General features: G+C 39.6%; 1 protein-coding gene and 1 non-coding gene across 8 annotated transcripts in view; one reads left to right on the top strand and one right to left on the bottom strand.

The window, feature by feature from the left end:
* Positions 1-23,402, top strand: part of TXNDC16 (thioredoxin domain containing 16) — a 93,158-nt gene that overhangs the window by 12,022 nt on the left and 57,734 nt on the right. For 5 of the 7 annotated variants that reach the window (XM_086323050.1, XM_086323052.1, XM_086323051.1 and 2 more), the window contains 3 exons: positions 5,024-5,097; positions 5,896-5,970; positions 21,326-21,447. In XM_086323050.1, coding sequence (XP_086179176.1) covers positions 5,024-5,097; positions 5,896-5,970; positions 21,326-21,447 — 271 coding nt within the window. The remainder of the gene's footprint in view (positions 1-5,023; positions 5,098-5,895; positions 5,971-21,325; positions 21,448-23,402) is intronic. The other 2 variants (XM_086323054.1, XM_086323053.1) reach the window with 1 other exon arrangement.
* On the bottom strand, positions 21,896-22,002 carry LOC147365359 (U6 spliceosomal RNA). Its single transcript, XR_015135656.1, has one exon. It is a non-coding gene; the product is annotated as a U6 spliceosomal RNA (small nuclear RNA).

The following is a 23,402-nucleotide window of genomic DNA, read 5'->3' as shown; positions in this document are numbered from 1 at the left end:
AGGGGATTTTTAGGACTTAAAACCCAGGAGCCAGCACCTCAAGTAACCCTGAGAGAATAGCTCTGAGGAGTTGACAGGGGCAACTGGATTTTGTAGAAGTTTTGCCAAAAAGGGCAGGTAGTCCGAATGTCAAAATTGATTGCTGTTAATTAAAGGAAAGTCAGATATGGCAAGTTAAGGAATTTAGTGGTTTTCTGTGTATGGGAATATGCAAGAATCCGGGCTCACTGAAATCATTCCTTTGATACGTACCTCAGCTATCTGGTGCCAGTATCCTGTATTTTCACATCCTGAGTTTTCTCAGGGCTCACCTTCCGTGGTGGCTGCAATAGCTGATCACCGTGACATCCTTTGTTTGCTGATACGGCAGGAAATACTCCATTTCTCAAGACGGAAAAATAACTAAGATCCCAGACTTTTCTTTGGAGAGTAGATATCCAAAACACATTCACAGACCTTTTTTTTTTTTTTTTTTTTTTGGTTACGCTGCACACCTTTGGGAATCTTAGCTCCCTGACCAAGGATTGAATCTGGGCCCTTGGCAGTGAAAGCTTGGAGTCCCAACCACTGTACTGCCAGAGAATTCCTGCAGACCATTATAATAACTGGCAGAACTTGGTCATTATAAGAGGTACAAATATAATGCTATAGAGGTTTAAAAGAAAGAAATCTTACATGATTATCAAAGTGGACATCATATTATGGTATTGGGAAAGACTTCACAAAAAGTAGCATTTTGAGATTGTCTTCAAAAGTTAAGATTTCTTTAGGCAGATGTAGATGAAGAAAACATTAAATTATAAATGGACTAAATATTCCAGGTAAGAAAACGATTGTCAGGCTGGGAACAATCAGATCAGATCAGATCAGTCGCTCAGTTGTGTCCGACTCTGCGACCCCATGAATCCCAGCACGCCAGGCCTCCCTGTCCATCACCAACTCCTGGAGTTCACTCAGACTCACGTCCATCGAGTCACTGATGCCATCCAGCCATCCCATCCTCTGTCGTCCCCTTCTCCTCCTGCCCCCAATCCCTCCCAGCATCAGAGTCTTTTCCAATGAGTCAACTCTTCGCATGAGGTGGCCAAAGTACTGGAGTTTCAGCTTTAGCATCATTCCTTCCAAAGAAATCCCAGGGCTGATCTCCTTTAGAATGGACTGGTTGGATCTCCTTGCAGTCCAAGGGACTCTCAAGAGTCTTCTCCAACACCACAGTTCAAAAGCATCAATTCTTCGGCGCTCAGCCTTCTTCACAGTCCAACTCTCACATCCATACATGACCAAAGGAAAAACCATAGCCTTGACTAGACGAACCTTTGTTGGCAAAGTAATGTCTTTGCTTTTGAATATGCTATCTAGGTTGGTCATAACTTTCCTTCCAAGGAGTAAGCGTCTTCTAATTTCATGGCTGCAGTCACCATCTGTAGTGATTTTGGAGCCCAGAAAAATAAAGTCTGACACTGTTTCCACTGTTTCCCCATCTATTTCCCATGAAGTGGTGGGACCAGATGCCATGATTTTCATTTTCTGAATGTTGAGCTTTAAGCCAACTTTTTCACTCTCCACTTTCACTTTCATCAAGAGGCTTTTGAGTTCCTCTTCACTTTCTGCCATAAGGGTGGTGTCATCCGCATATCTGAGGTTATTGATATTTCTCCCGGCAATCTTGATTCCAGCTTGTGTTTCTTCCAGTCCAGCGTTTCTCATGATGTACTCTGCATAGAAGTTAAATAAACAGGGTGACAATATACAGCCTTGATGAACTCCTTTTCCTATTTGGAACCAGTCTGTTCCATGTCCAGTTCTAACTGTTGCTTCCTGACCTGCATACAAATTTCTCAAGAGGCAGATCAGGAGGTCTGGTATTCCCATCTGTTTCAAAAATTTCCGCAGTTTATTGTGATCCACACAGTCAAAGGCTTTGGCATAGTCAATAAAGCAGAAGTAGATGTTTTTCTGGAACTCTCTTGCTTTTTCTATGATCAACCAAATCCAGTTGTAAGATATTTAGAAATGCATCTTCAAGACTTTAGAAACTCTCAAAGTAAATGAAGGAAAAATAATATATCATGCAAATAATAACCAAAAGAAAGCTGGTGTGACTATATTACTTTATCAATGTAGATTTAAAAGCAAAAAACCTTTGGGTCATCTTTTTTCTATCATAACCAATCCATTAATAAGTCCTTCAGGTTCTACTTCCCTGGTAGCTCAACTGGTTAAGAATCCGCCTGTAATCAGGAGACCCCAGTTCAATTCCTGGGTCAGGAAGATCCGCTGGACAAGGGATAGGCTATCCACTCCTGTATTCTTAGGCTTCCCTTGTGGCTCAGCTGGTAAAGAATCTGCCCGCAATGCGAGAGACCTGGGTTCAATCCCTGGGTTGGGAAAATCCCCTGGAGAAGGGAAAGGCTGCCCACTCCAGTATTCAGGGCTGGAGAATTCCATGGACTGTACAGTCCATAGGGTTGCAAAGAGTTGGACACAACTGAGTGACTTTCACTTTCTCTCAGGTTCTACTATCAAAACCATGCATACTTGACCACTTCCGGTATCTTCATTTCCAGTATCTTGTCCAAACATCCTCACTTCTCCTCTGGGAAACCACAACAGCTGCCTATTTGGCCTTTTTCCTTTCACTTTTGTCTCACCAAACCCTTCTCCACACATAAGCAAATGTATCAGATCTCAGAAAGGCTTCCCATTAGAGTTGTGTTAAAATCGAAACTCCTCTTTGGATACTGCCTTCCTCTTATCTCACTTTCTGTTCCTCCACCTTCCTCAGTTTGTTCCTGGCACTTGCTAGTTGTCTTTGTGTTACTTGAACCTGCTAGATTTTCCATAGGGCCTTTGCAGGTATTTCCCACTCATCTCTTCCACATATTTATATATTTGCACGCATCATTCCGTTACTTCAGTTCTTTGTTCACATGTTACCTCCTCAGAGAATCCTTCTTTGATGAAGATAAGCCTTCTTTAGGTAAGCCTTCTTACCTAAAATGTCCTGTCATACACTATCCCCATAGTAAGTTTTTTTTCCTTCATAGTGCTTAACATTACATATTATTTAGTTTTTAAATGGTCTATCTCTGCTTTTAGAATATGAGTTCTAAAGAGAAAGATTTTAATTTGGAACCTAACTGTGCTCCCAGTGAAGAGAATAGTGACTAACATACGATAGGTGTTCAAATGTGTTTTGAGTGAATGAATGGACAAATCTGTTATCATAATATCAACCATCCCCTATGCTCTGACTTTAAAAAAAATTTTTTTTTTAATTATAGTAAAATTCATGGCTTTTGGTTATGACTATACTCTGACTTTTAATTCTGGTTCTCTATTCCTCATAACCTTTCTGGGTATCAGTTCTCTTTTAGTAGCTGTTTGAAAAATAAAACAAATGTAGCTTTTCCACTTGTCACTGTGCTTCCTCAAACTCCATTAAAGTTAACCTGAAAACAAAAACCAAAAACAAAACAAAAAAAACCCATTAACAAATGCAAATTTAACAAAATCCAAAACAAAATACTAACTGTTCTTCCTATCTTAGTTTTGGTAAGTTATGTTTCAGGCAACCCACTTGCCCTGTCTGACAGCCTCTTCATTCTCTCTCTTTCCTTCCCCTCTATGTCCCGTGGTGCATATTATACGCTCAGTCTTCTTAGTTTTACTTTCTGTATTTGTGAAAAGTCTCTTGAATCTCTTCTGTCCTTTTCTGCTTTACTTCAGGCCCTTGTCAGCCTTGACCTGTGAAAGTGAAAGTGTTAGTTGCTCAGTGGTGTCCCACTCCTTGCAACCCTATAGACTGGAGCCTGCCAGGCTCCTCTGTCCATAGGATTCTGCAGACATGAATACTGGAGTGGGTTGCCATGCCCTCCTCTAGGGGATCTTCCTGACCCAGGGATCCAACCTAGTCTCCCACATTGCAGGTGAATTCTTTACAGTCTGAGTCACCAGGGAAACCCTTCTTGACCTGTGGTGGTGGTGGTTTAGTTGCTAAGTCATATTTGACTCTTGCAACCCCATGGACTGTAGCCCGCCAGGCTCCTCTGTGGAATTCTCCAGGCAAGAATACTGGAGTGGTTGCCATTTCCTTCTCCAGAGGATCTTCCTGACCAGGAATCGAACCCAGGTCTCCTGCATTGCAGGCAGATTCTTTACCAACTGAGCTATGAGGGAAGCTTTGACCTGTACTGATGTGATATTCTGTCATCTGGCTTCCTTGCCTTTGTGCTATACCTTCCATTTCATCTGCATGTTGCTGCCAGGATCGTCCTCATATTTTTCACAGAGTCTTCATTGTAAACTATCAAGAGTGTTGTGGCTGCTCTAAAATCATCAGGGACTCAGACTCGTTCTTTCTTTTGCACCATCCTTAGCAAGGGTTTCTCCTTTAAGGATGCCTTATGGCCCATGATGACTGCTGGTGCCTACCTGTCTTGTTAGGTTTTTTTCTTTGTCATCAAGGAGTGGGAAGAGCATGAGTATCAGACAACCTCCTTTAAGACCCTTCTAGGAATGCCAAACCTGTGACTTCTCCGCACATTATGTACCTATCCTTAGCTTTTGGGGGAGTCTGGAAAAGTCTTTTAATGGGGGAACTTGCTATTAGTGACATTCTGTTAGTGAAGCAAAGAGAGTGGGATGGATTTGGGGTGGGGAACCAGCAGTATCTGTCATACCTGTGTTCCAGCTACTGAGGTGCTTCTGTGGTTCCAACTTACCATTCACTTCTCTGTTTCCTGGCTTTTGCCCATGATTTTTTTGTCTTGCTTTTATTGTTTCCTTCCTTTTCTACGTCATTATCTCCTACTTCCTTCATAAGATTGAATTGAATTGTGCGTGATTAAATATAACTCTTTGGTATAAGTGAGCAGTTATAGCATATAAGTCAGAAAAAAAGTAAAATAAGAAATGTGATCTGGAGATACACTGCACTATTTAACTTTCCTTTGTGTTTCCCTAACCAAGAAACTCTGCCATTTGCTCTACACTCTTAAGCGTTAAATATAATCTTTTAAAGGTTAATTGTGTCACAGAAGAAACATCGAGATACTGTGGAAGTGAAAAGGATTTGATAAAAGCATATTTATTCAGGTAAACTAGTTTTTTTTTTTCACTGGGATGGATAAATATAAAGCTATGCCTCTAAAATATTCAAGTATACGAAATGTCACGAAGCCAGAAGGAAGCTCTGTGTAATGGGGATCATATGAAGCTTAGCAAAAAAGTCTAAGTAATAGATTTGTTACCTCCACTTTGGCTTCCTAATCTATAGATTGAGGAGAATGATACTTAACTGTCAGGGTTGTTTTGGATATTATATGAGAATCTTATGTAAGCTTTGACTGCAAATGCCTGGTAAGTAAGCACTTAGTATATGTCATGTTCTAAGTAGGTATGTCAGGTCAGGTGTGAAATAAATGTCTTACTACTTTATTTTTGAGGGGTCTACAGGTTTCCAGGTTATAGATTTCTCCATACTGGGGTCTTCTAATCTGAGTCAGCAAACTCTTGGGATTTGGCCTAGGAAGTAGGGACAGGTCCTTTATCCTCCGGGACCTACTGCTAAGGACCCTTCTTTATCTCTTCTGCTTGTCTCCTTCCCAGCCCGTTTGGGGCATCTGTGTATGCTATGAGAAAGGGAGGCAGGAGGAAGCCCTGTTGGGACTCATGTTTTTTCCCAGTCTTTTTGCCAACCACAGAGCTTTTCAAAGTGAGCCTGTCTATGAGGTGTGTATAGTAAGTATTTCAGTGTGTGTTATGACCAGTGCTCTGGTAGGTGCATCGGATAGTGGATGAGACACAGGTTCTAACATCAAAGAACTTCCAGTCAGTGTGTTAGAGCCACAAGTGAATTGAATGCTAAGGAAATCTTTCTGTAATGCTTTACAGGGGCAACATACCACTGAGAGAATTCCCAACGGATACCTTGTTTGACGTGGATGCTATCGTTGCTCATGTGCTCTTGTAAGTTCAGGGGGCACTTGTTTACTTACTCATTTGTTATTTATCTATTGATTTCATTTTAGACAATCGCAATCCATTGTAATACTTCAGGGCCTTAACATTATATTTGTAAGCATCAGTTTTATACATATTGCTTGTCTGTTTTCCCACGTAGTGAAGTGAAAGTTGCTCAGTCTTGTCTGACTCCTGGCGACCCCATGGACTAAAAAGTCCATGGAATTCTCCAGGCAAGGATACTGGAGTTGGTAGCCTTTCCCTTCTCCAGGGGATCTTCCCAACCCAGGGATTAAGCCCAGGACTCCCACATTGCAGGCAGATTCTTTACCAGCTGAGCCACAAGGGAAGCCTGTTTTTCCATGTAGGGTATCTATAATTTCTTGAATGGCAAAGTATACAGAAACATGGAAATATTCTGCATAAAAGTAGGAAGTGGTTCAACATGGCCACCTGGGTCATACTATTGCTCTTGCCTTTGATTCTGTCTGTGGAGTGAGGATTTTACCAGGTCAGAAGCTCATTTTTGCTATTCCCACTAGGGTTTTTGAAGTGTCTAGCCTCCTTTTCACCTCTGCCTGATTTTTTTCTGGAGTCTGTAGCTCTGTGCCTGCTCAGTAAGTACAGAAACATTTCAGATATCCTCAGCACATATTGAATGTTTATTGAGGGAGTGAATCTAATTTAACTCTCCTAGCGCGGAATCATTAGGCCTGGGATTCAGACTCACCTGGAGTCCATTCCTCCTCAAATGAAGCAGTAATATCTTTGGTGACAGAGCTAACAGCTACAACTTTTCAGGACATGACTTTGCATGGACTTTTTCAATTTAACATTTACTGTGGTTCTTTTGCCACTGAGACCTTTTCTGAAATTGAGTATCTTATTTTCTGTGTGGCTCCCATCTTCCTTCTCTTCTACCTGATTCTCACAAAAATGAGACTTTGGGTGAAAGTTAGTGTTAGTCACTCAGTCATGTCTGACTTTTTGTGACACTATGGACTGTAGCCCACCAAACTCTGCTGTCCATGGGATTTTCCAGGCAAGAATACAGGAGTGGGTTGCCATTGCCTTCTCCAGGGGATCTTCCCAACCCAGGAATCAAATTTACATCTCCTGTGTCTCCTGCACTGCAAGCAGATTCTTTACCCGCTGAGCCATGAGGGAAGCCCTGGGTGAAATTTAAGTTACAGGACATTCTCAACTTCAAAGGTGAAAAGTTGTGGTTATCACATGTTCCAGTACTAATATTAGTGAATAGTCTTTAGAAATCTCTGCTAACCGTGAACCCTGAGGCCTGTGGCCTGAACAGCCAGTTGTAAGTGATAAGAGATGGTCTTTTGAAGAAGGAATTCTAAAGAGCTCCTGGGCTGTCCCAGAATAAAGAAGGGATGGCTATCTTGATAGTGGGAGTGATAAAAAGCTTAGCAAAAAATTTGAGTCATAGATATATTAGTTCTCAAGAAGCTTACTCATTTATGCTCTTTTTACAGTGGACACCCATTGACTATCTTTGACCCAGAAGTAAGGGTGACGAATCAGAGAAAGGTTCTTTAAGGGATGGGGGAGGGGATACTAAGGTTGTCTTTGACAAGTTTGACAGCAAATTCTGGAGCAGCAGGTTCACGCTAGCTCCATGACAAAGGTGGTTTTGAAACTATTGGGCAGTAGATGTAGAGAGGCTGCCCGAGCTGGAGACCCTGATACCTGAACTGGGTAGCCTGTGGGGCTTATGTCATTCAGTCCTTCTGTGGTGTCCTGTTCCTTTGCTGTACAAAGGCTGATTTATAGAACACTAATACCACAAATAGAATATTCCCCAGGGTCCTCCTATATACCAGATACTTGTAAGGCATTGGAGATGCAAAACAGAATAAGATACAGTTCTGTCCTCTAAGAATTTAGCATTTTGTTGCAAAGACAGATATGATAAACAGAAAATATTATATAGTAAGTGAAATAGAGCTTCAAAAGGGCTTAAGTGTCAACAGGGTAGAGAATATTTCCTTGGGTCTAGAATGAGGGTGGATATTTGGTAAGAAGCCTTCCTGAAGGCAGGTAGCATTTGGGGTGTGTCTTAAGGGATAAATAGGGGTTTGCTCAGTGAAGAAATGAAAGGTGGAAGAAGCAGAAGGAACTATGAGCCCAGGCAGGGAGGTCAAGACAGTTTGGAGAGGGTAGTTTTTACTGGCGTTTCAAATGTATGTAAAGCAGGAGGTGAGAGCAGAGAACTTGGCATGGGGTCAGCGGAGGGGATCTTTGTTTACCATGAGAAGGAATTGAGGCTTTGGGGTAGCCAGTGAAGGGTGAGGAGGCCGGCTCTGGGCCACAGTCCTTATGGATCTTCCAGGCCCAACCACAGGCAGCTGCAGGCTTTGTCTGGCAGGCCTCATAGAGGGAAGGTGCCCGCTCACATCAGAGATAGGAGCCAGCTCTTTGGGGCTCCTTGGAATGAGATGACTCCTGTGCCCAGTGGCTCTGGCCTGGAGCTGTTCTGTGGTTGGGGAAGGGAATGGAGCTTGTGGAGTTGGTGTCTCTCCTCCCCTTTTGCCTCTAGCACTGTCGCAGTGAGTAAATAAAGGCTTGGTTGTGACTTTTACTCTTTGTCCTAATTGACCTGATTGTTCAGCAGAAGGTTGTAGGCAGTAAGAGATGTGATCGGATTAGCACTTAAGAGCTCCTTCTGGTGGGTGAGAGACAAGTCCATGGGATCCACACACATGTAGACACCATTGTGTGGCCATTGTAGAATCTAGGGAAATAAAGATAGCAAAGAGGAGGTTTCTTTTTAATGGTGAGGAGGTGAAATTTTTAAGAAATACTTATTTTTTGGTTGTGTTGGGTCTTACTTGTGGCACAAGGAGTCTTTGTTGTGTCCCGTGGGATCTTTTGTTGGGGTGCACAGACTTTCTAGTTGTGGAAAAGAGGCTCCAGAGTGTGCGGGCTTGAGGCCATCGGCTTAGTTGCCCCGTGGCCTATGGGACTCTTAGTTCCCCAGTGAGGGATCAAATCCACGTCCTCTGCATTGAGAGGCAAATTCTTAATCACCAGGCCACCAGGAAAGCCCTCTGCTGCTGCTGCTGCTAAGTTGCTTCAGTCATGTCCAACTCTGTGCGACCCCATAGACAGCAGCCCACCAGGCTCCCCCGTCCCTGGGATTCTACAGGCAAGAACACTGAAGTGGGTTGCCATTTCCTTCTCCAATGCATGAAAGTGAAAAGTGAAAGTGAAGTGGCTTGTGTCTGACTCTTTGCGACCCCATGGACTGTAGCCTACCAGGCTCCTCGGTCCATGGGATTTTCTAGGCAAGAGGACTGGAGTGAGTTGCCATTGCCTTCTCAGAAAAGCCCTCTAAGAGGTGAAATTAACTGAATTTGGTAGCGATTAATTTGAATAATCCCTGATCTCTTCTTTTCCTTCCTTCCCTCCTCACTCTACCCCATCAGATGCTGATCTGATCACCATCTGAGATAGGCAAAGGAAGAAGGGCAAGGTTACAGGAAAAAATAAGTCTAGTTTAATAAGTCAGATGCTCATCTTATCTGAGTCTCCAGTAGGCAGTTGTAGGAATTTGCATTCCTAAGGAGTGTTGTCAACATGTAGGTCATCTAGGGAGCATTCTAGGACAGTACAAACATATAGAGGAAGAAGAAACTGGGCAGAAAAAAAAAGAAATATCAGGAAAGTAGAATTCTAAAGAGGCAATGTCCTCATTTTTGTTTAAAGCATAAGAAAAATGACTTGTGGAATACAGTAATTTACAAAAATTTTCAGTAATGATATGTAGGATCTTGAAGAACTGTGCTAAATAAATAGTATGCAATATCAGAGCTGTACTTTTTTTTTCCTCCACGAAGAAAGAGAATGCCTCTTAAGCCATCATCCTACTTGTTTGTGCTAAGAGCATCAGTTTGAAATACCCAGTTCCTGGCAAGCAGTTTCTCTCTTGTACTCTTTTCAGTTGCATACTATTCATAGAAATGAAACTGAACTTGTTGCTGGATATTTTTTGCCCTTTTTTCTATCACATTTTGAACTTTCTTATTAATTGCAAAGTACTTTCTGTATATAAAGGAGATAGAAACTGTACATTTTCCTGTTTGTGATTTATCTTTTGAATTTCCCTATTTAAAAAAAAAATATTATCAGGTCAAATTTATCTTTTCTCTTTTAACTTCTGGATTTTAAGTTGTACCAAGGTCTCCCTTTTGCTTTTGTTACAAAGGAATTCACTTAAAAACTTAACAGATGTTTTTTAGAGCAGGTTTAGGATTACAGAAAGTTGAACAGACAACGCAGAGAATTCCTCATTTCTCCTCTGTACTCAGTGTCCTCTGTTACCGTATTACATTGGTGTGGCACCTTTGTCACAGTTGATGAATTCATATTGGCACATTATTATTAACCAAAGTGCATACTTTTTAGTAGGATTCACTCTTTGTTGTGTAGTTCTATGAGTTTTGACAAATGTATGATGACATGTATCCATCGTTATTTATCAAACAGAAAGTTTCACAGCCCTAAAAATCCCCTGCACTCCTCTTAGTTATCCTTCTCTGCCACTCCCCAACCTCTGATCTTTTTACTGTATAGTTTTACCTTTTTGAGGGTCATATAGATAGAACTGTAACCCAGAAAAAGGGCTCATGTGTCAGAGTTTCACAGAAAGCCAAGCTCTGACAGTGACTGCAGCAAGGTAAGGATTTATTGCAGGCTGCTGAGCAAGTGAGTGGGAGACAAACCTCAGGTCCACTCCAATTTGGTCTCTGAGTTAGGAGCTGGGGGAGAAGAACAGAGAAGCTGGGGTTATTCATTGTCTAGTGACATTTCTGTGACATTTCTTACTTGTAGTTTCAGAAGTCAGGATACCTACATTTTACTAACATCTGGTTGGGTGGACCATGACCCCAGGAGGTGGTGTTGGGGAGGTGGGGAGGTCTGATAGCTCATCCTGCCCTGGAGAAAAAACCTGAGTCTGTAAGTTAATGATAAGTTATCCATGACAGCAATTTTAGTATGTTAACAGTGTTATAGGCAACAGCAACTTTAGTCATCTGACTGTTGATTACTGTTCAGTTAGCACAGAGTTGAGGTCAGAGGGCACAAGAAAGGGAATACAGTTTTGGATATAGAAGTTAATCATAAAGTTGTCAGGGGGACTTGATTTTAGAGGGGGCTCAGTTTCAGAATCATACAGCATGTACCCTTTTCAGATTGGCTGCTGCATAAAATTAGCAGTATGTTTTAAGATTCTTGCATGTCTTTTCATGGCTTGGTAGCTCATTTCTTTTTTATTGCTGAGTAATATTCCATTGTATGGATATACCACTGTTTATCTCTTCACCTGTTGAAGGACATCTTGCTTGCTTCCAAGTTTTGGCAGTTATCATTAAAGTTGCTATAAAGCTCGTGTGTAGGTTTTCTCTATTGATGTGGTTTTTCAACTCATTTGGGTTAAATCTTCGGGGTATGATTTCTCAATCATATTTTAAGACTGATTCGGTTTGTAAAAAACTGCCAAACCGTCTCCAAACTGTATCATTTTGCATTACCACCTACGTCGAATGAGTTCCTGCTGCTACACATCCCCACCAACATTTGGTATTGCTAATTTTCTTCTTTCTTTTTTTAACTGTAGCTATTCTGTTAGGTGTGTAGTGGTATTTCGTTTTAATTTGCAACTTCCTAAGGACATATGATATTGAGTATCTTTTAATATGCTTATTTGGCATCTGTATATTTTCTTTGGTGGGGTATCTGCTCAGATCTTTTGCCCATATTGTAAATGTTTTTTTTTCTCTTTTTTTCTCATTGTTGAGTTTAAGAGTTCTTTTATATATTTTGGATACACTCCCTTTAAGAGTTCTTTTATATATTTTGGATACAAGCCCTTTATCAGATATATATGTTTTGCAAATATTTTCTTCCAGTCTGTGGCTTGTTCGTCATTCTCTTAACAGTGTCTTTTGTAGAGCAGAAATTTTTAATAGTAATGAAATCCAACTCTATAATTTTTTTAATGGATCATGTTTTAGGTTGTATCTAAAACTTCATTGCCAAATCCAAGGTCACCAAGATTTTCTTCCATGTCTTAACATTTAGGTCTCTGCTCCATTTTGAGTTATTTTTTGTGAAAGGTGTATAGTCAGTGTCTGGGTGCACTTATTGGCATGTGGATATCCAGTGGCTTTAGCACCCTTTTTTGAAGTCTAGCCTTTCTCCACTAAATTGCTTTTGCTCCTTTGTCAAAGATCAGATTCTATTTATGTGGGTGTATTTCTTCTCTTAATGTCTTACTGGTTCATTTTTACATTTAAATCTTGGCTTTGTTTGGAATTTAGGTGAATGGTATGAGCAATGAACTTAGCTATATAGTAATCAGGTGGTTAAATAGTTATCCCAACAGAACTGAGATTAATCTCAGTTTTCAAGATGCCATTTTTTATACTAAACGCTCATACATATTTGGGCCTACTTTGGACTTTCTGTTTCATTAATCTGTCTTGTTTTTTTTTCTTTTTTTACTGTTATCTTAATTACTGAGGCTTTATAATATACTGTCTGAAAGATCCTGGACACGACTGAGCAACTAAGCACAGCACAACACAGCATATCCGAAAGATCCAGGTCCCTTCATGTTTCTTTTTCTAGAATTACATTTTTATTCTATTTACATGTGACATTTAAAATTGGATTGTCCAATTTCTTCTTCTCCCTGACTAAATCCTACTGGCATTAAATTTATAAGTTATTTTAGGGATACTTGGCATCTTTGAATGAATCTTCCCATCCCATAACCAGATGTCTTTCCATTTATTCAAGTTGTGTATCCTCTAAGTAGTGTTTTAATTTTTTCTTTGTGTATGCTTGGACAGTAAAATTTATTACTAGGCATTTTTTATGTCTTCTATTCCTGTTGTAAATGGGTTCTTTTCTTCCATTATCCCTAATACACACATACTGATACATTTGTATGTGATTAGTAATCTACAGTTATTTATACTTGAAATAGAAAAGATTAAGGTTTTAGACAATTTCTTAGTCTCAGAAATTAGAGAAAGAATTGAGTTAGTAAAATCTTAGAATAAAAAGTGTAAACTAAGGTAATCCTACACTAAATAGTTATAGAACTGCGTATTTTTGAACCATAATGGCCAGTTAAATCATGGAGTTTTTTTTTTTTGGTAGGACATTTAAAATATTCCTAAAACATCAGTGATTAAAAGTATGTTGACTTAATGGTCTATTAAGATTTTTCACACATTGATTTTTCAGGATATATTAATGACATAAACCAAGTGTTTAGAGTATAGCAGAGTTCTGTGTGTATAAGAAAGGAAGTGTTAGAGTCTAAAACTCTGAAGGGTCTTCGATGTTACCCTCCTTACGTATATACATGTAGAAATGCCAAGTCTTGGAATCGGCGATCACACACAGCAATAACAGCAGTCAGAGTAACGTGATAGTACTGGATTGCTTTATCCAGTTCTCCACAGAGCTGCAAGGTGAACACTGTATTCTTAACATCTGTATTTACAGCAAGGTCTGGAGAAGAGCTTAAATTATGAATCTCTGAGTTTATATAGGAGCTGGCATATCTACTTTTTCCTTCTAGAGATAAAGCACTTATCTTTTTCTCTGGAATTTAAGTAAATAGCTTGGGGTGGGAGATAAAGGTTTCTGTCCCTAAATATAAGAGTGTAGCTCCAGGGGAGATAAGAAAGATTTTATTACCTTTGAATGGAAGCAGATGGCTCCAGAGAAAAGAAGACAAGATTAAGAGGAGACATTTTCCATCTTTGTATCCTATCAGTTTTCATCTTCAGGAGAGCTGGACTGTACAGGAACACTGAGATATCTAGGAGAAATAGTCTTCTAACAGAGGCATATATAATATATATTTATAGCATGTATGCATTTCAGTTCAGTTCAGTTGCTCAGTTGTGTCTGACTCTTTGAGACCCCATGGACTGCAGCATGCCAGGCTTCCCTGTCTATCACCCACTCCCGGAACTTGCTCAAACTCATGTCCATTGAGTCGGTGATGCCATCCAGCTGTCTCATCCTCTGTCGTCCCCTTCTCCTTCTGCCTTTAGTCTTTGCCAGCATTAGGGTCTTTTCCACTGAGTCAGTTCTTTGCATCAGGTGGCCAAAGTATTGGAGTTTCAGCTTCAGCATCAGTCCTTCCAATGAATATTCAGGACTGATTTCCTTTAGGATTGACTGGTTGGATCTCCTTGCAGTCCAGGGGACTCTCAAGAGTCTTCAACATTACAGTTCATAAGCATTAATTCTTTGGAACTCAGCTTTCTTTATAGTCCAGCTCTCACATCCATACATGACTATTGGAAAAACCATAGCTTTGACTAGATGGACCTTTGTTGGCAATGTAATGTCTCTTCTTTTTAATATGCTGTCTAAGTTGGTCATAGCTTTTCTTCCAAGAAGCAAGCGTCTTTTTATTTCACGGCTGCAGTCACCATCTGCAGTGATTTTGGAGCCCAAGAAAATAAAGTCTCTCACTGTTTCCATTGTTTCCCCATCTATTTGCCATGAAGTGGTGGGACCAAATGCCATGATCTTCATTTTTTGAATGTTGAGTTTTAAGCCAGCTTTTTCACTCTCCTCTTTCACTTTCATCAAGAGGCTCTTCAGTTCTTGTATGTATTTAGTATAAATATTTCAAAGTTTCACAAGAAACTGATGATTGGTTTATGGAAATGGAATGGGAAAGCTAGGATGGGAAGAGAGAATTGGAGGTAGACTTTTCACTCTTCAACTTTGCAGATACTTTTTGAGTCCTACAAAGTGTTAAAATGTGCAAAATAAATAAAATTTAAAATAGAGGTAAGATTATAGGTTTAGAGTCTAAGAATTCTTAGCTCTATTTTCTAAAATATATACAGTCAAAAAGTTTGGTAACTGTAAGGAAAATTTCACTTCCCAGCTTTAAGATGGCATTAAGAAAGGTAATATTTAGAAAAAGATAATATTTAGTGTTACTTCACTAAGTAACAATTAATCTTTATTTGTTGATTGAGAAAACCTTATGTAACACTCCTGAGGCAAGTCAGATAGAGATATAGGAGACTGAGGCACTGTAATCTCAAAGGTGGGCTTCCCTGGTGGCTCAGATGGTAAACAGTCTAAATGCCAATAAAGGCCATTTCCCCTACTAGTCATTATTGATGTCTAGAAATTTATCAAATGATCCAAAAAGGAAAGATTGTCTAGTGCTGCAGAGAAACACTTAAATCTCATTAACTCTTTATTAAGGTGTGCTAATTGATATTCTTGTGGCAATATTTAGTCAAATGGAAGGTTTCTTTCCTCTTAAGGTTAATATATTCCTGACAATCATACAGATATTATGGGAATTATTTTCAACTATCATAATTTCTGCTAACAGTTTATTTTTAATGCATTACTGCAGAGCCTGGGTACTGCGACTTTAGGTGATGTTGCTATAGAGCCTCTGGGGAAAGATCCTACTGGAGGTGTCTTCCTCTAAAACTCCTGAGCTGTGCCCAGGCTGGTCCCTTCTGATAGGTTGTGAGCTATTGTTAAATCCTTTATCTCTATCAGATTTGTTCCTACCCAGTATTGTCACCTGGGTTCCTGTTTGATAGTGACATACTGGGAGAAACTGTAATAAAATAATTACTTGTCTTAGATTTGAATTCCTCACAGCTCTTTGTTAATTTGGTAGTAACTAATATTATAAACACACATCCACCTCTATCACCACAAGCATCCTGTTTTGGTAGTAATGGTTGTATCCTCAGAGTGTGCCCTCTTATACACAATCCTTCTACCAGAGCATGGCATCGTGTGTGACATGTGTTATGTGTTCAGAAAATATCGGATTGGTGGAAGAATGAAATGGGAAGCTTCACTTTTTGGTTGTTAAAAATTAGAGGAGCAGAAATCTTATGTTACAAGCCTGTAAGATTATTTCTGGTGATAAGAATTTTTTAAGTGGTAAGCCAGTAGGAGAATGTATGCTGCTGCTGCTGCTGCTGCTGCTGCTGCTGCTAAGTCGCTTCAGTCGTGTCTGACTCTGTGCGACCCCATAGATGGTAGCCCACCAGGCCCCGCCGTCCCTGAGATTCTCCAGGCAAGAGTACTGGAGTGGGTTGCCATTTCCTCCTCCAATGCATGAAAATGAAAAGTGAAAGTGTAAGTCACTCAGTCGTGTCCGACTCTTAGCGACCCCATGGACTGCAGCCTACCAGGCTCCTCCATCCATGGGATTTTCCAGGCAAGAGCACTGGAGTGGGGTGCCATTGCCTTCTCCGAGAGGAGAATGTATAACATATGACAAAAAGACCAAGACTGATGCTTTGGAGAAAGATCCTACTGGAAATATCTTCCTCTAAAACTCCTGAGCCAGGCTGCTCCCTTCCTGATGTTTTTGAACTTTATTACTTGTTTTCTCAATTCACGTTTCACTGGCTTCAGTTTTTTTTTAAATTGTATTATTTAGAAAATGTTGAAGTATTTGGGATATTTCATTTTATACATGGATCTGCCTTGTGTAATATACAGTCATCCCTCAGTATTTGAGGGGGACTAGTTTCAGCACCCCCTAACCCCCCTCCCTTTCTGACCCCCTCTCCCCCATACCAGCATCCTCAGATACTCAAGTCCCTTACATATTAGCATACAACCTATGCACACCTTCCTGTAAACTTTAAATCATCTCTAGATTACTTAGCCTAATACAGTGTGAATGCTGTGTAAATAGGTATTATTATATGGCAAATTCAAGTTTTGCTTTTTAGAACTTCCTGGAATTATTTTTTTGGAATACTTTCCATTCACAGTTGGCTGAATCTGTGAATGCAGAACCCACTGGCCAACTGTAATTAATTTAGATAAAGTAATTTGTCTGTCTCCCCGTGCTGTTTCCCTCTTTTCCCTACTCCCTCTTTTTCATTTTGCCCTAAGGGTTTTGGTAAAATAGAAGGTAACTGTTCCTTTTTATTGAATTTTTTTAGAATTTGAATAGTGACAGAACATAATAAAAAGTGGGGTTTTTTCCTGAAAAAAAGGCTAAGCAACCTGCTGCTCTAAAAGCAGGGTAGAGTAGACTCCTGAGTCCCCCTGCCCCCACCAACGCCTTTTTTTTTCTGACACCCACTGAAGTCTTGACCATATATTTTATGTGCCTAGTGGTTGTATTAGGAGAGTCTCAGCAAGAGTATGCCAAGGGAAAGGAAGGCCTTTCTGGGGCAGGAAGAGCCCCCAGGTCAGAACAGGCTCACGTGTTTTTATCGCATCTTTGGAGCAGGAAAATCCTAAGACAGATTTTTCCTTTAACCCATTTCTCCTCCTTGGAACTGGAGTAAAGGAGCACTGGCTCGTGGAATGGATCCTAGAGATCCCTAAGTGTCCGTATATTCTGGAAATTAACATTTAAAAATATATTAAAGTTAGGAAGCCATTGGGAATAATCCCAGAGATCATGAGAATATGAATGTCATAACCAAAACTAGGTTGTTATTACCTCGTGGATCACTCGCTTGCTCTTTGTGACCTGATGGACTGCAGCACACTAGGCTTCCCTGTCCATCACCAACTCCTAGAGCTTACTCATGTCCATAGAGTTGGTGATGCCATCCAACCATCTCATCCTCTGTCCTCCCTTTCTCCTCCTCCTACCTTGTGAATAATGACTCTTTAATAATAATAAGCTTTGGGACTTTAGACAAGATGACCTCTTTAAGTCCCATGACCTTTTCTACATAATGGAGTTAATGATAGTACTGATCTCAGATGGTTGCCATGAAAATTAAGCAAGACTAAGAGCGTACCTGGGTGTTCTTAGTTATAAACCCCCAAATCTGGGTCTGACTGGCTTAAGCAGAAAAGAATTTGGAGAGGATATAGGGATTCTCAGTCTCACTAGAAGGGTTGGAGAGCTGGACTCAGATTTATGTGGCTTTGAATTAGTCATGGTCATGACACAGAGCTAGTCTCGGGAGGACTGCTACATCTCTGCTGGCCATCAAATGCCACAGCTTTGCATTGCTGGCACTGCGGCTGTCGTTAGCAGTGTTGTCATTCCTGCCTTTGAAGCTGACTCTTGCTGCCACTGCTTCTGGAAATAATTCTGCACCGTCCCTGATTCTTTACATCACTGGCTCCCAGTTTAGGATGTCAGACAAGTGATTCTGGGCCATACAGCCTAGCAGCAGAGAACCTGGAAAGGCAAATTTACAAAATGATCAGCTTGTATGAGGGGACTTGGACTTTGCTCACCATGAAGACAGAAAACTGGGAATTTCTGAAGCAAGAGCGTCAGTCAGTCCCAAACTGATAAATTGCCACTACTTATAATATACTTAGTACTATGCCTGACATGTGGGAAGTGTCCCCCCAAACACTGGCTTTTATTAATTTATACTTTACAGTTTTTGAGGAAAAGGTTAGATTTCTACTCCTGGGTTTGGTTTTTGAAGCAAAAAAAAAAAAAAAAAATTGCTTCTAGAGCAGTAAAGGTAAATGGATGGATGTAATTCCCAAGAAGAATTTACATGGCAGTCCGATTACGTTCACTAGATGGTGCCTCTCAGTGATTTTGAAGTAACTTGAGGGTAATTCTGGTCTTGCTAGCCAAAATGTATAAGCAGCCAGTAACCCAGATTGCCACTGAGACTTTCTTGCTATTTATTAATTGCCTCTCTTTTTACCTGGCTTACCATTTATGAAAAGTGAAAGTGAAGTCTCTCAGTCATGTCTGACTTTTTTCGACCCCCTGGACTGTAACCTACCAGGTTCCTCCATCCATGGGATTTTCCAGGCAAGAATACTGGAGTGGGTTGCCATTTCCTTCTCCAGGAGATCTTCCCGGCCCAGGGATTGAACCCGGGTCTCCCTCATTGTAGGCAGACGCTTTACCATCTGAGCCACCAGGGAAGTCCTACCATTTATGAGGGGTCAGTAATAACAGTTTAGAAAGTTACAGGCAAAGTGTCAGAAAACCTGGGTTTGAAAATCTCTACCAGTGACTCCTGGTATGTCTTGGAGCATGTTACTTAACCTCTGAGATTCTTTCCTCTGTGTGTCTGTATATGTGTTCCTCTGTGTGTGTGTGTGTGTTTGTGTAATAAGAAATTTCCCAAGAATATTATTGAGAATTTAAATGTGCTAAGTCACCTGTGATGGATTCATTTTGATATTTGGCAAAACTAATACAATTATGTAAAGTTTAAAAATAAAATAAAATTAAAAAAATAAATAAATAAAAAGAAATGTGCTAAGTCACTTCAGTCATGTCTGACTCTTTGTGACCCTGTGGACCATAGCCTGCCAGGTTCCTCTGTCCATGGGATTCTCCAAGCAAGAATATTGGAGTGGGTTGTCATGCCCTCCTCCAGGGGATCTTCCCCACCCAGGGATCTAACCTGCATTTCTGACATCTTCTGCATTGGCAGGTGGGTTCTTTACCACTAGTGCCACCTGAAGATTTAAATGAAAACGTGTGAAAATATCTAGGAAATAGTGAGTACTTCTCAGTAAATATTTCTTTTAAAAATAAAACAAGAGCCCTGGGAATTACAGAAATTTAAGTTTCACATTTCTTTTAAAAAGTGGAAGAAATCTGTAATGTGTAGGTAAATATTTAAGCAGTGTAACTTAGGGCAGCCATTTTAGGGTGCCCCTGAAGTTATGATATTTTTATAATATTGAGATGTTTGCCTTTTTCACTTTCATTTTTTTATGAATGCACTTTCTAAAGATGACGTGTGTGTGGTGTCACAACAGACTGAACAAAGAAGCAAATATGAGAATCTACCTGTCTTCTATTTAGTTCAGTGTTACAGAGATTTACAAAAGTGTAAAGTAATGCCACTCTTTTTATTAGACTTTTCTTTCATTTTGAAAATTTTAGTTATTTTTAATAAAAAGTGTTAATGTGCAATGGTGTTTATTTTTATTTTTTAAAGAATTAACATTTTAAATTGCTGTTTTAATTTCTGTTTTGGCAACTATTGATAGATGAAACCTACATAAATGCAAACCCATTGAAGAGCTCAGTAATTTTTAAGGGTATAAAGAGATTCTGAGACCAGAAAATTTGAGAATTGTTATATTAATGGAAAGTGCTATGTTTTTCAATAAGAGGAAACTATGATTGACTAATTTATTGGAATGAACCTTGGGCTTCCTTGGTAGCTCAGACAGTAAAAAATCCACCTGCAATGAGGTTCAATCCCTCAACGGGAAGCTCCCCTGAAGAAAGGAGTGGCTACCCACTCCAATATTCTTGCCTAGAGAATTCCGTGGACACAGGAACCTGGCAGGCTGTAGTCCATGGGGTCACAAAGAGTTGGACATGACTGAGTGACTAACATTTTTGCTTACTAAGTAAGTGGACTCGGAACAACTTTCAAAATTCATAAAGTCTAGCTTAACAAAAATACACATACAGACAGAGATATGCATGTAGAGATTAAGTGGAATTTGTTGTTAGTTACAGATAATTTATATAGAAGTAGAAGTTTTTAAAAGGAGATTCTTTTCAATGAACTAATGTGATCAGTTATTCTGATCTATACATTAAATGTGCCAGGTTCTATTCTAAGTTTTTATGGAAATACTGACAAAATAGACAAAGTCCTCGCCTCAAGAAGGTAACAGTTTAATGAGAGAGGCAGGGATAAACAAGTAAAAAAATATATATGAATAATTATAAATTGTGATAAGAACTACAAAGGAGCAAATATTATGAAATTGAAGAGGAAAATGATGCAGACCTACTTATACAAGAGAGGCTTCTCTAAGTCAATGATTTTTAAGCTGAGGCGGTATATATGAGAAGGAGCAGAGGGAATAGCTTTCTGCAAAGAGAATGGTGTGTGCAAAGACCCTGAGGTGTTGCCGAAAGTAGGGTAGACATGAGGAATGGTAGAACAAAATGATGTTGGAGAAGTAGGCAAGATGTAGGCCATGCAGGGCCTTATAGGCAATGGAAAGAAGGCTTTAGTTTAGACGTGTGAAGAGCTCAAACGTGTCTATGGCTGAGAGGTTTGTAAGGGATTATTTGGCCAGAAGAGAATGTTAGTAAGTATAGTTTATATTGAGGTAGTTGTGATAGAGGATAAGCAGTTATTTCTCATAACTGTCCCTGGTTGATGTTCTCAGTGACAGAATAATGATTTCGAGAGTGATTTTAATTCAGTATTGAAATTCTTAGGTTCTTACTACTGAGAGTTTGTTCAGAAGATTAAATTTCTTTTTTGATTAGGTTCTTTAACTTACTCAAAATATGTATTAAATAACTAAGTGCCTATCAGATTTTTCTACCAGTTATATATGTTTGTTTCAGTGCTCTTCTTCTTTTTTTTTTTTTTAGTGCTCTTCTTTTTAATGAAGTAAAATATATTACCACCCTGGGAGACCTTCAGAACATAGAAAATGCTCTAAAAGGGAAAAGAAACATTGCATTCTCATATGTCAGAGCCATTGGAACACCAGGTATTCATCGACTTTTGCTTTAATCTTTGCTGTGCATCTATGTTGAAGGACTTAACACAATGTATTTTAACTACCATCTTAATGTTTTAAAATAAATTTAAAGGATCTTTTACCATTACATTTTCTTTCTTCAAGTATGCAGCATAGTATAGTGATTGAATAAGAACTCTGGAGCCAGACACCTAGGTTAGACTCCCTGTTCCACCACCCACTTACAGTATGACCTTGGCATGCTCAGTTGCTTCAATCATGTCCAGCTCTTTGTGACCCCATGGACTGTAGGCCGCCAGGCTTCTCTGTCCATGGAATTCTCCAGGCAAGAATACTGGAGTGGGTTGCCATTCTCTCCTTCAGGGAATCTTCCCAACCCAGGGATCGAACCCATGTCTTCCATGTCTCTTGCATTGGCAGGCGGGTTCCTTACCATTAGCGCCACCTGGGAAGCCCAAAAAATACAGAATGCTTCACACATTTGTGTGTCATCCTTGTGCAGGGACCATGTTAATCTTCTCTGTATCATTCTAATTTTAGTGTCTGAGCTGCCAAAGCAAGCACATGACCTTGGACAACTGATTTATTTAACCTGTTTCTTGGTCACTAAGATGGTGAAAATAATTGTGCCGACTTCTTAGTGTTATTGTGAGAACCAAGTGAATTTGAAAAAATAAAAAGGTTGCTGTCATACAGTAGGTGCTCTGTGTCTGCTATTACTGTTTTTATTTCCTAACAGTCCTCATGGTACCTGATTTAGTATTCAGTAGTTTATAGTATTTGGTAAATGTTGTTGACTGACTTGGCTTCCATTTTTATTTTGGTGTTTGCTGTTTATGACATATTTTTCTTGACTTTTAAAAAGTTTTGACATCACCTTAGCCTTAATAGGTAATTTTGTCATAAAGAAATTTATAAATGTTTTATAAACAAATAGTAATTATGCTTTCATGATTTTTATGTTAATGGTTATAACTTGGACATGTTAGTATAAAATGTTGTTAAAAACATTTAAAATTGTATATGCTCTATGAAATAAAATCATTTATTGGAAAATTCTATTTTTACAGACATAAAGCTTGATGGCTACATAGTTTAAACTTAATGTACATGTAAAATAATACCCCACAATCAGCCTATTAATTGTTTCCTTTTCAGGGCCCCTCAGGTTATTGTATTTTGTCCACAGTCTGTAATTAAAGTCAGTAAGAGGAATGAACTATACAGGGACTTACACTGCCATAGTGGAGCCAGAAATCCATGATTTATATTTTAACAGGATCAGTCTGACTTCTGGGTTTGGAATAGAGTAGAAGGAGCAATAGTAGAATAAGGGAGAAAATCAGGAAGTTATCACAATAATGCAGGCAGGAGATGGTGGTGGGTGGTTTGGACCAGGGTATCAGCAGCAGTGGCAGTGGAAATACATTCGAATTTTAGCAGTAGTTTGCTAAAATTGTAAGAGGTACTGAATTTTCTGACATATTGGATATAGATTGAGAGAGATAGCAGAGACAAGGCTCTAGGATTTTGGCCCGAGTTCCCTCCCTGAATGGTGAAATTGCTAATAACTAAGGTGGGGCATACTGGAAATAGTTTGGAGAAGAAAGCTCTGCAATCAACTTTCGGACACCATACTTGTGAAATACCTGTTAGACAGGCAAGTAGAGATATCAACAAGGTAGTTGTAGTTGGATATTACTAGTCTGCATTTGATGGTGGAATACAGACTAGGGATATACATTTATGACATAAAGTTGTGAGACCAGAGGAGACCATGAAGGGAGTGAGGCTAGATGGAAAAGAGACTGAACTCATTAGATACTTCATCATTCACAGGTCAGTGGAGGAGGTGGAAGGAATGACCTGTGTGTAATGAAGTGAAGATAGAGTTTTAGTGAAGAGATAGTAGCAATTGTATCAAAGGATGCTGAAAGATTAATTAGGATAAGAACTACCAGTTG

The sequence above is a fragment of the Bos grunniens genome, chromosome 10 (assembly GCF_055505025.1).
Source record: "Bos grunniens cultivar Pamir isolate PY7600 chromosome 10, Bosgru_T2T1.0, whole genome shotgun sequence".
Taxonomy (NCBI): Eukaryota; Metazoa; Chordata; class Mammalia; order Artiodactyla; family Bovidae; genus Bos; species Bos grunniens.
The sequence above is the reverse complement of the archived record's forward strand: the minus strand, read 5'-3'. Positions and strand labels throughout refer to the sequence as shown.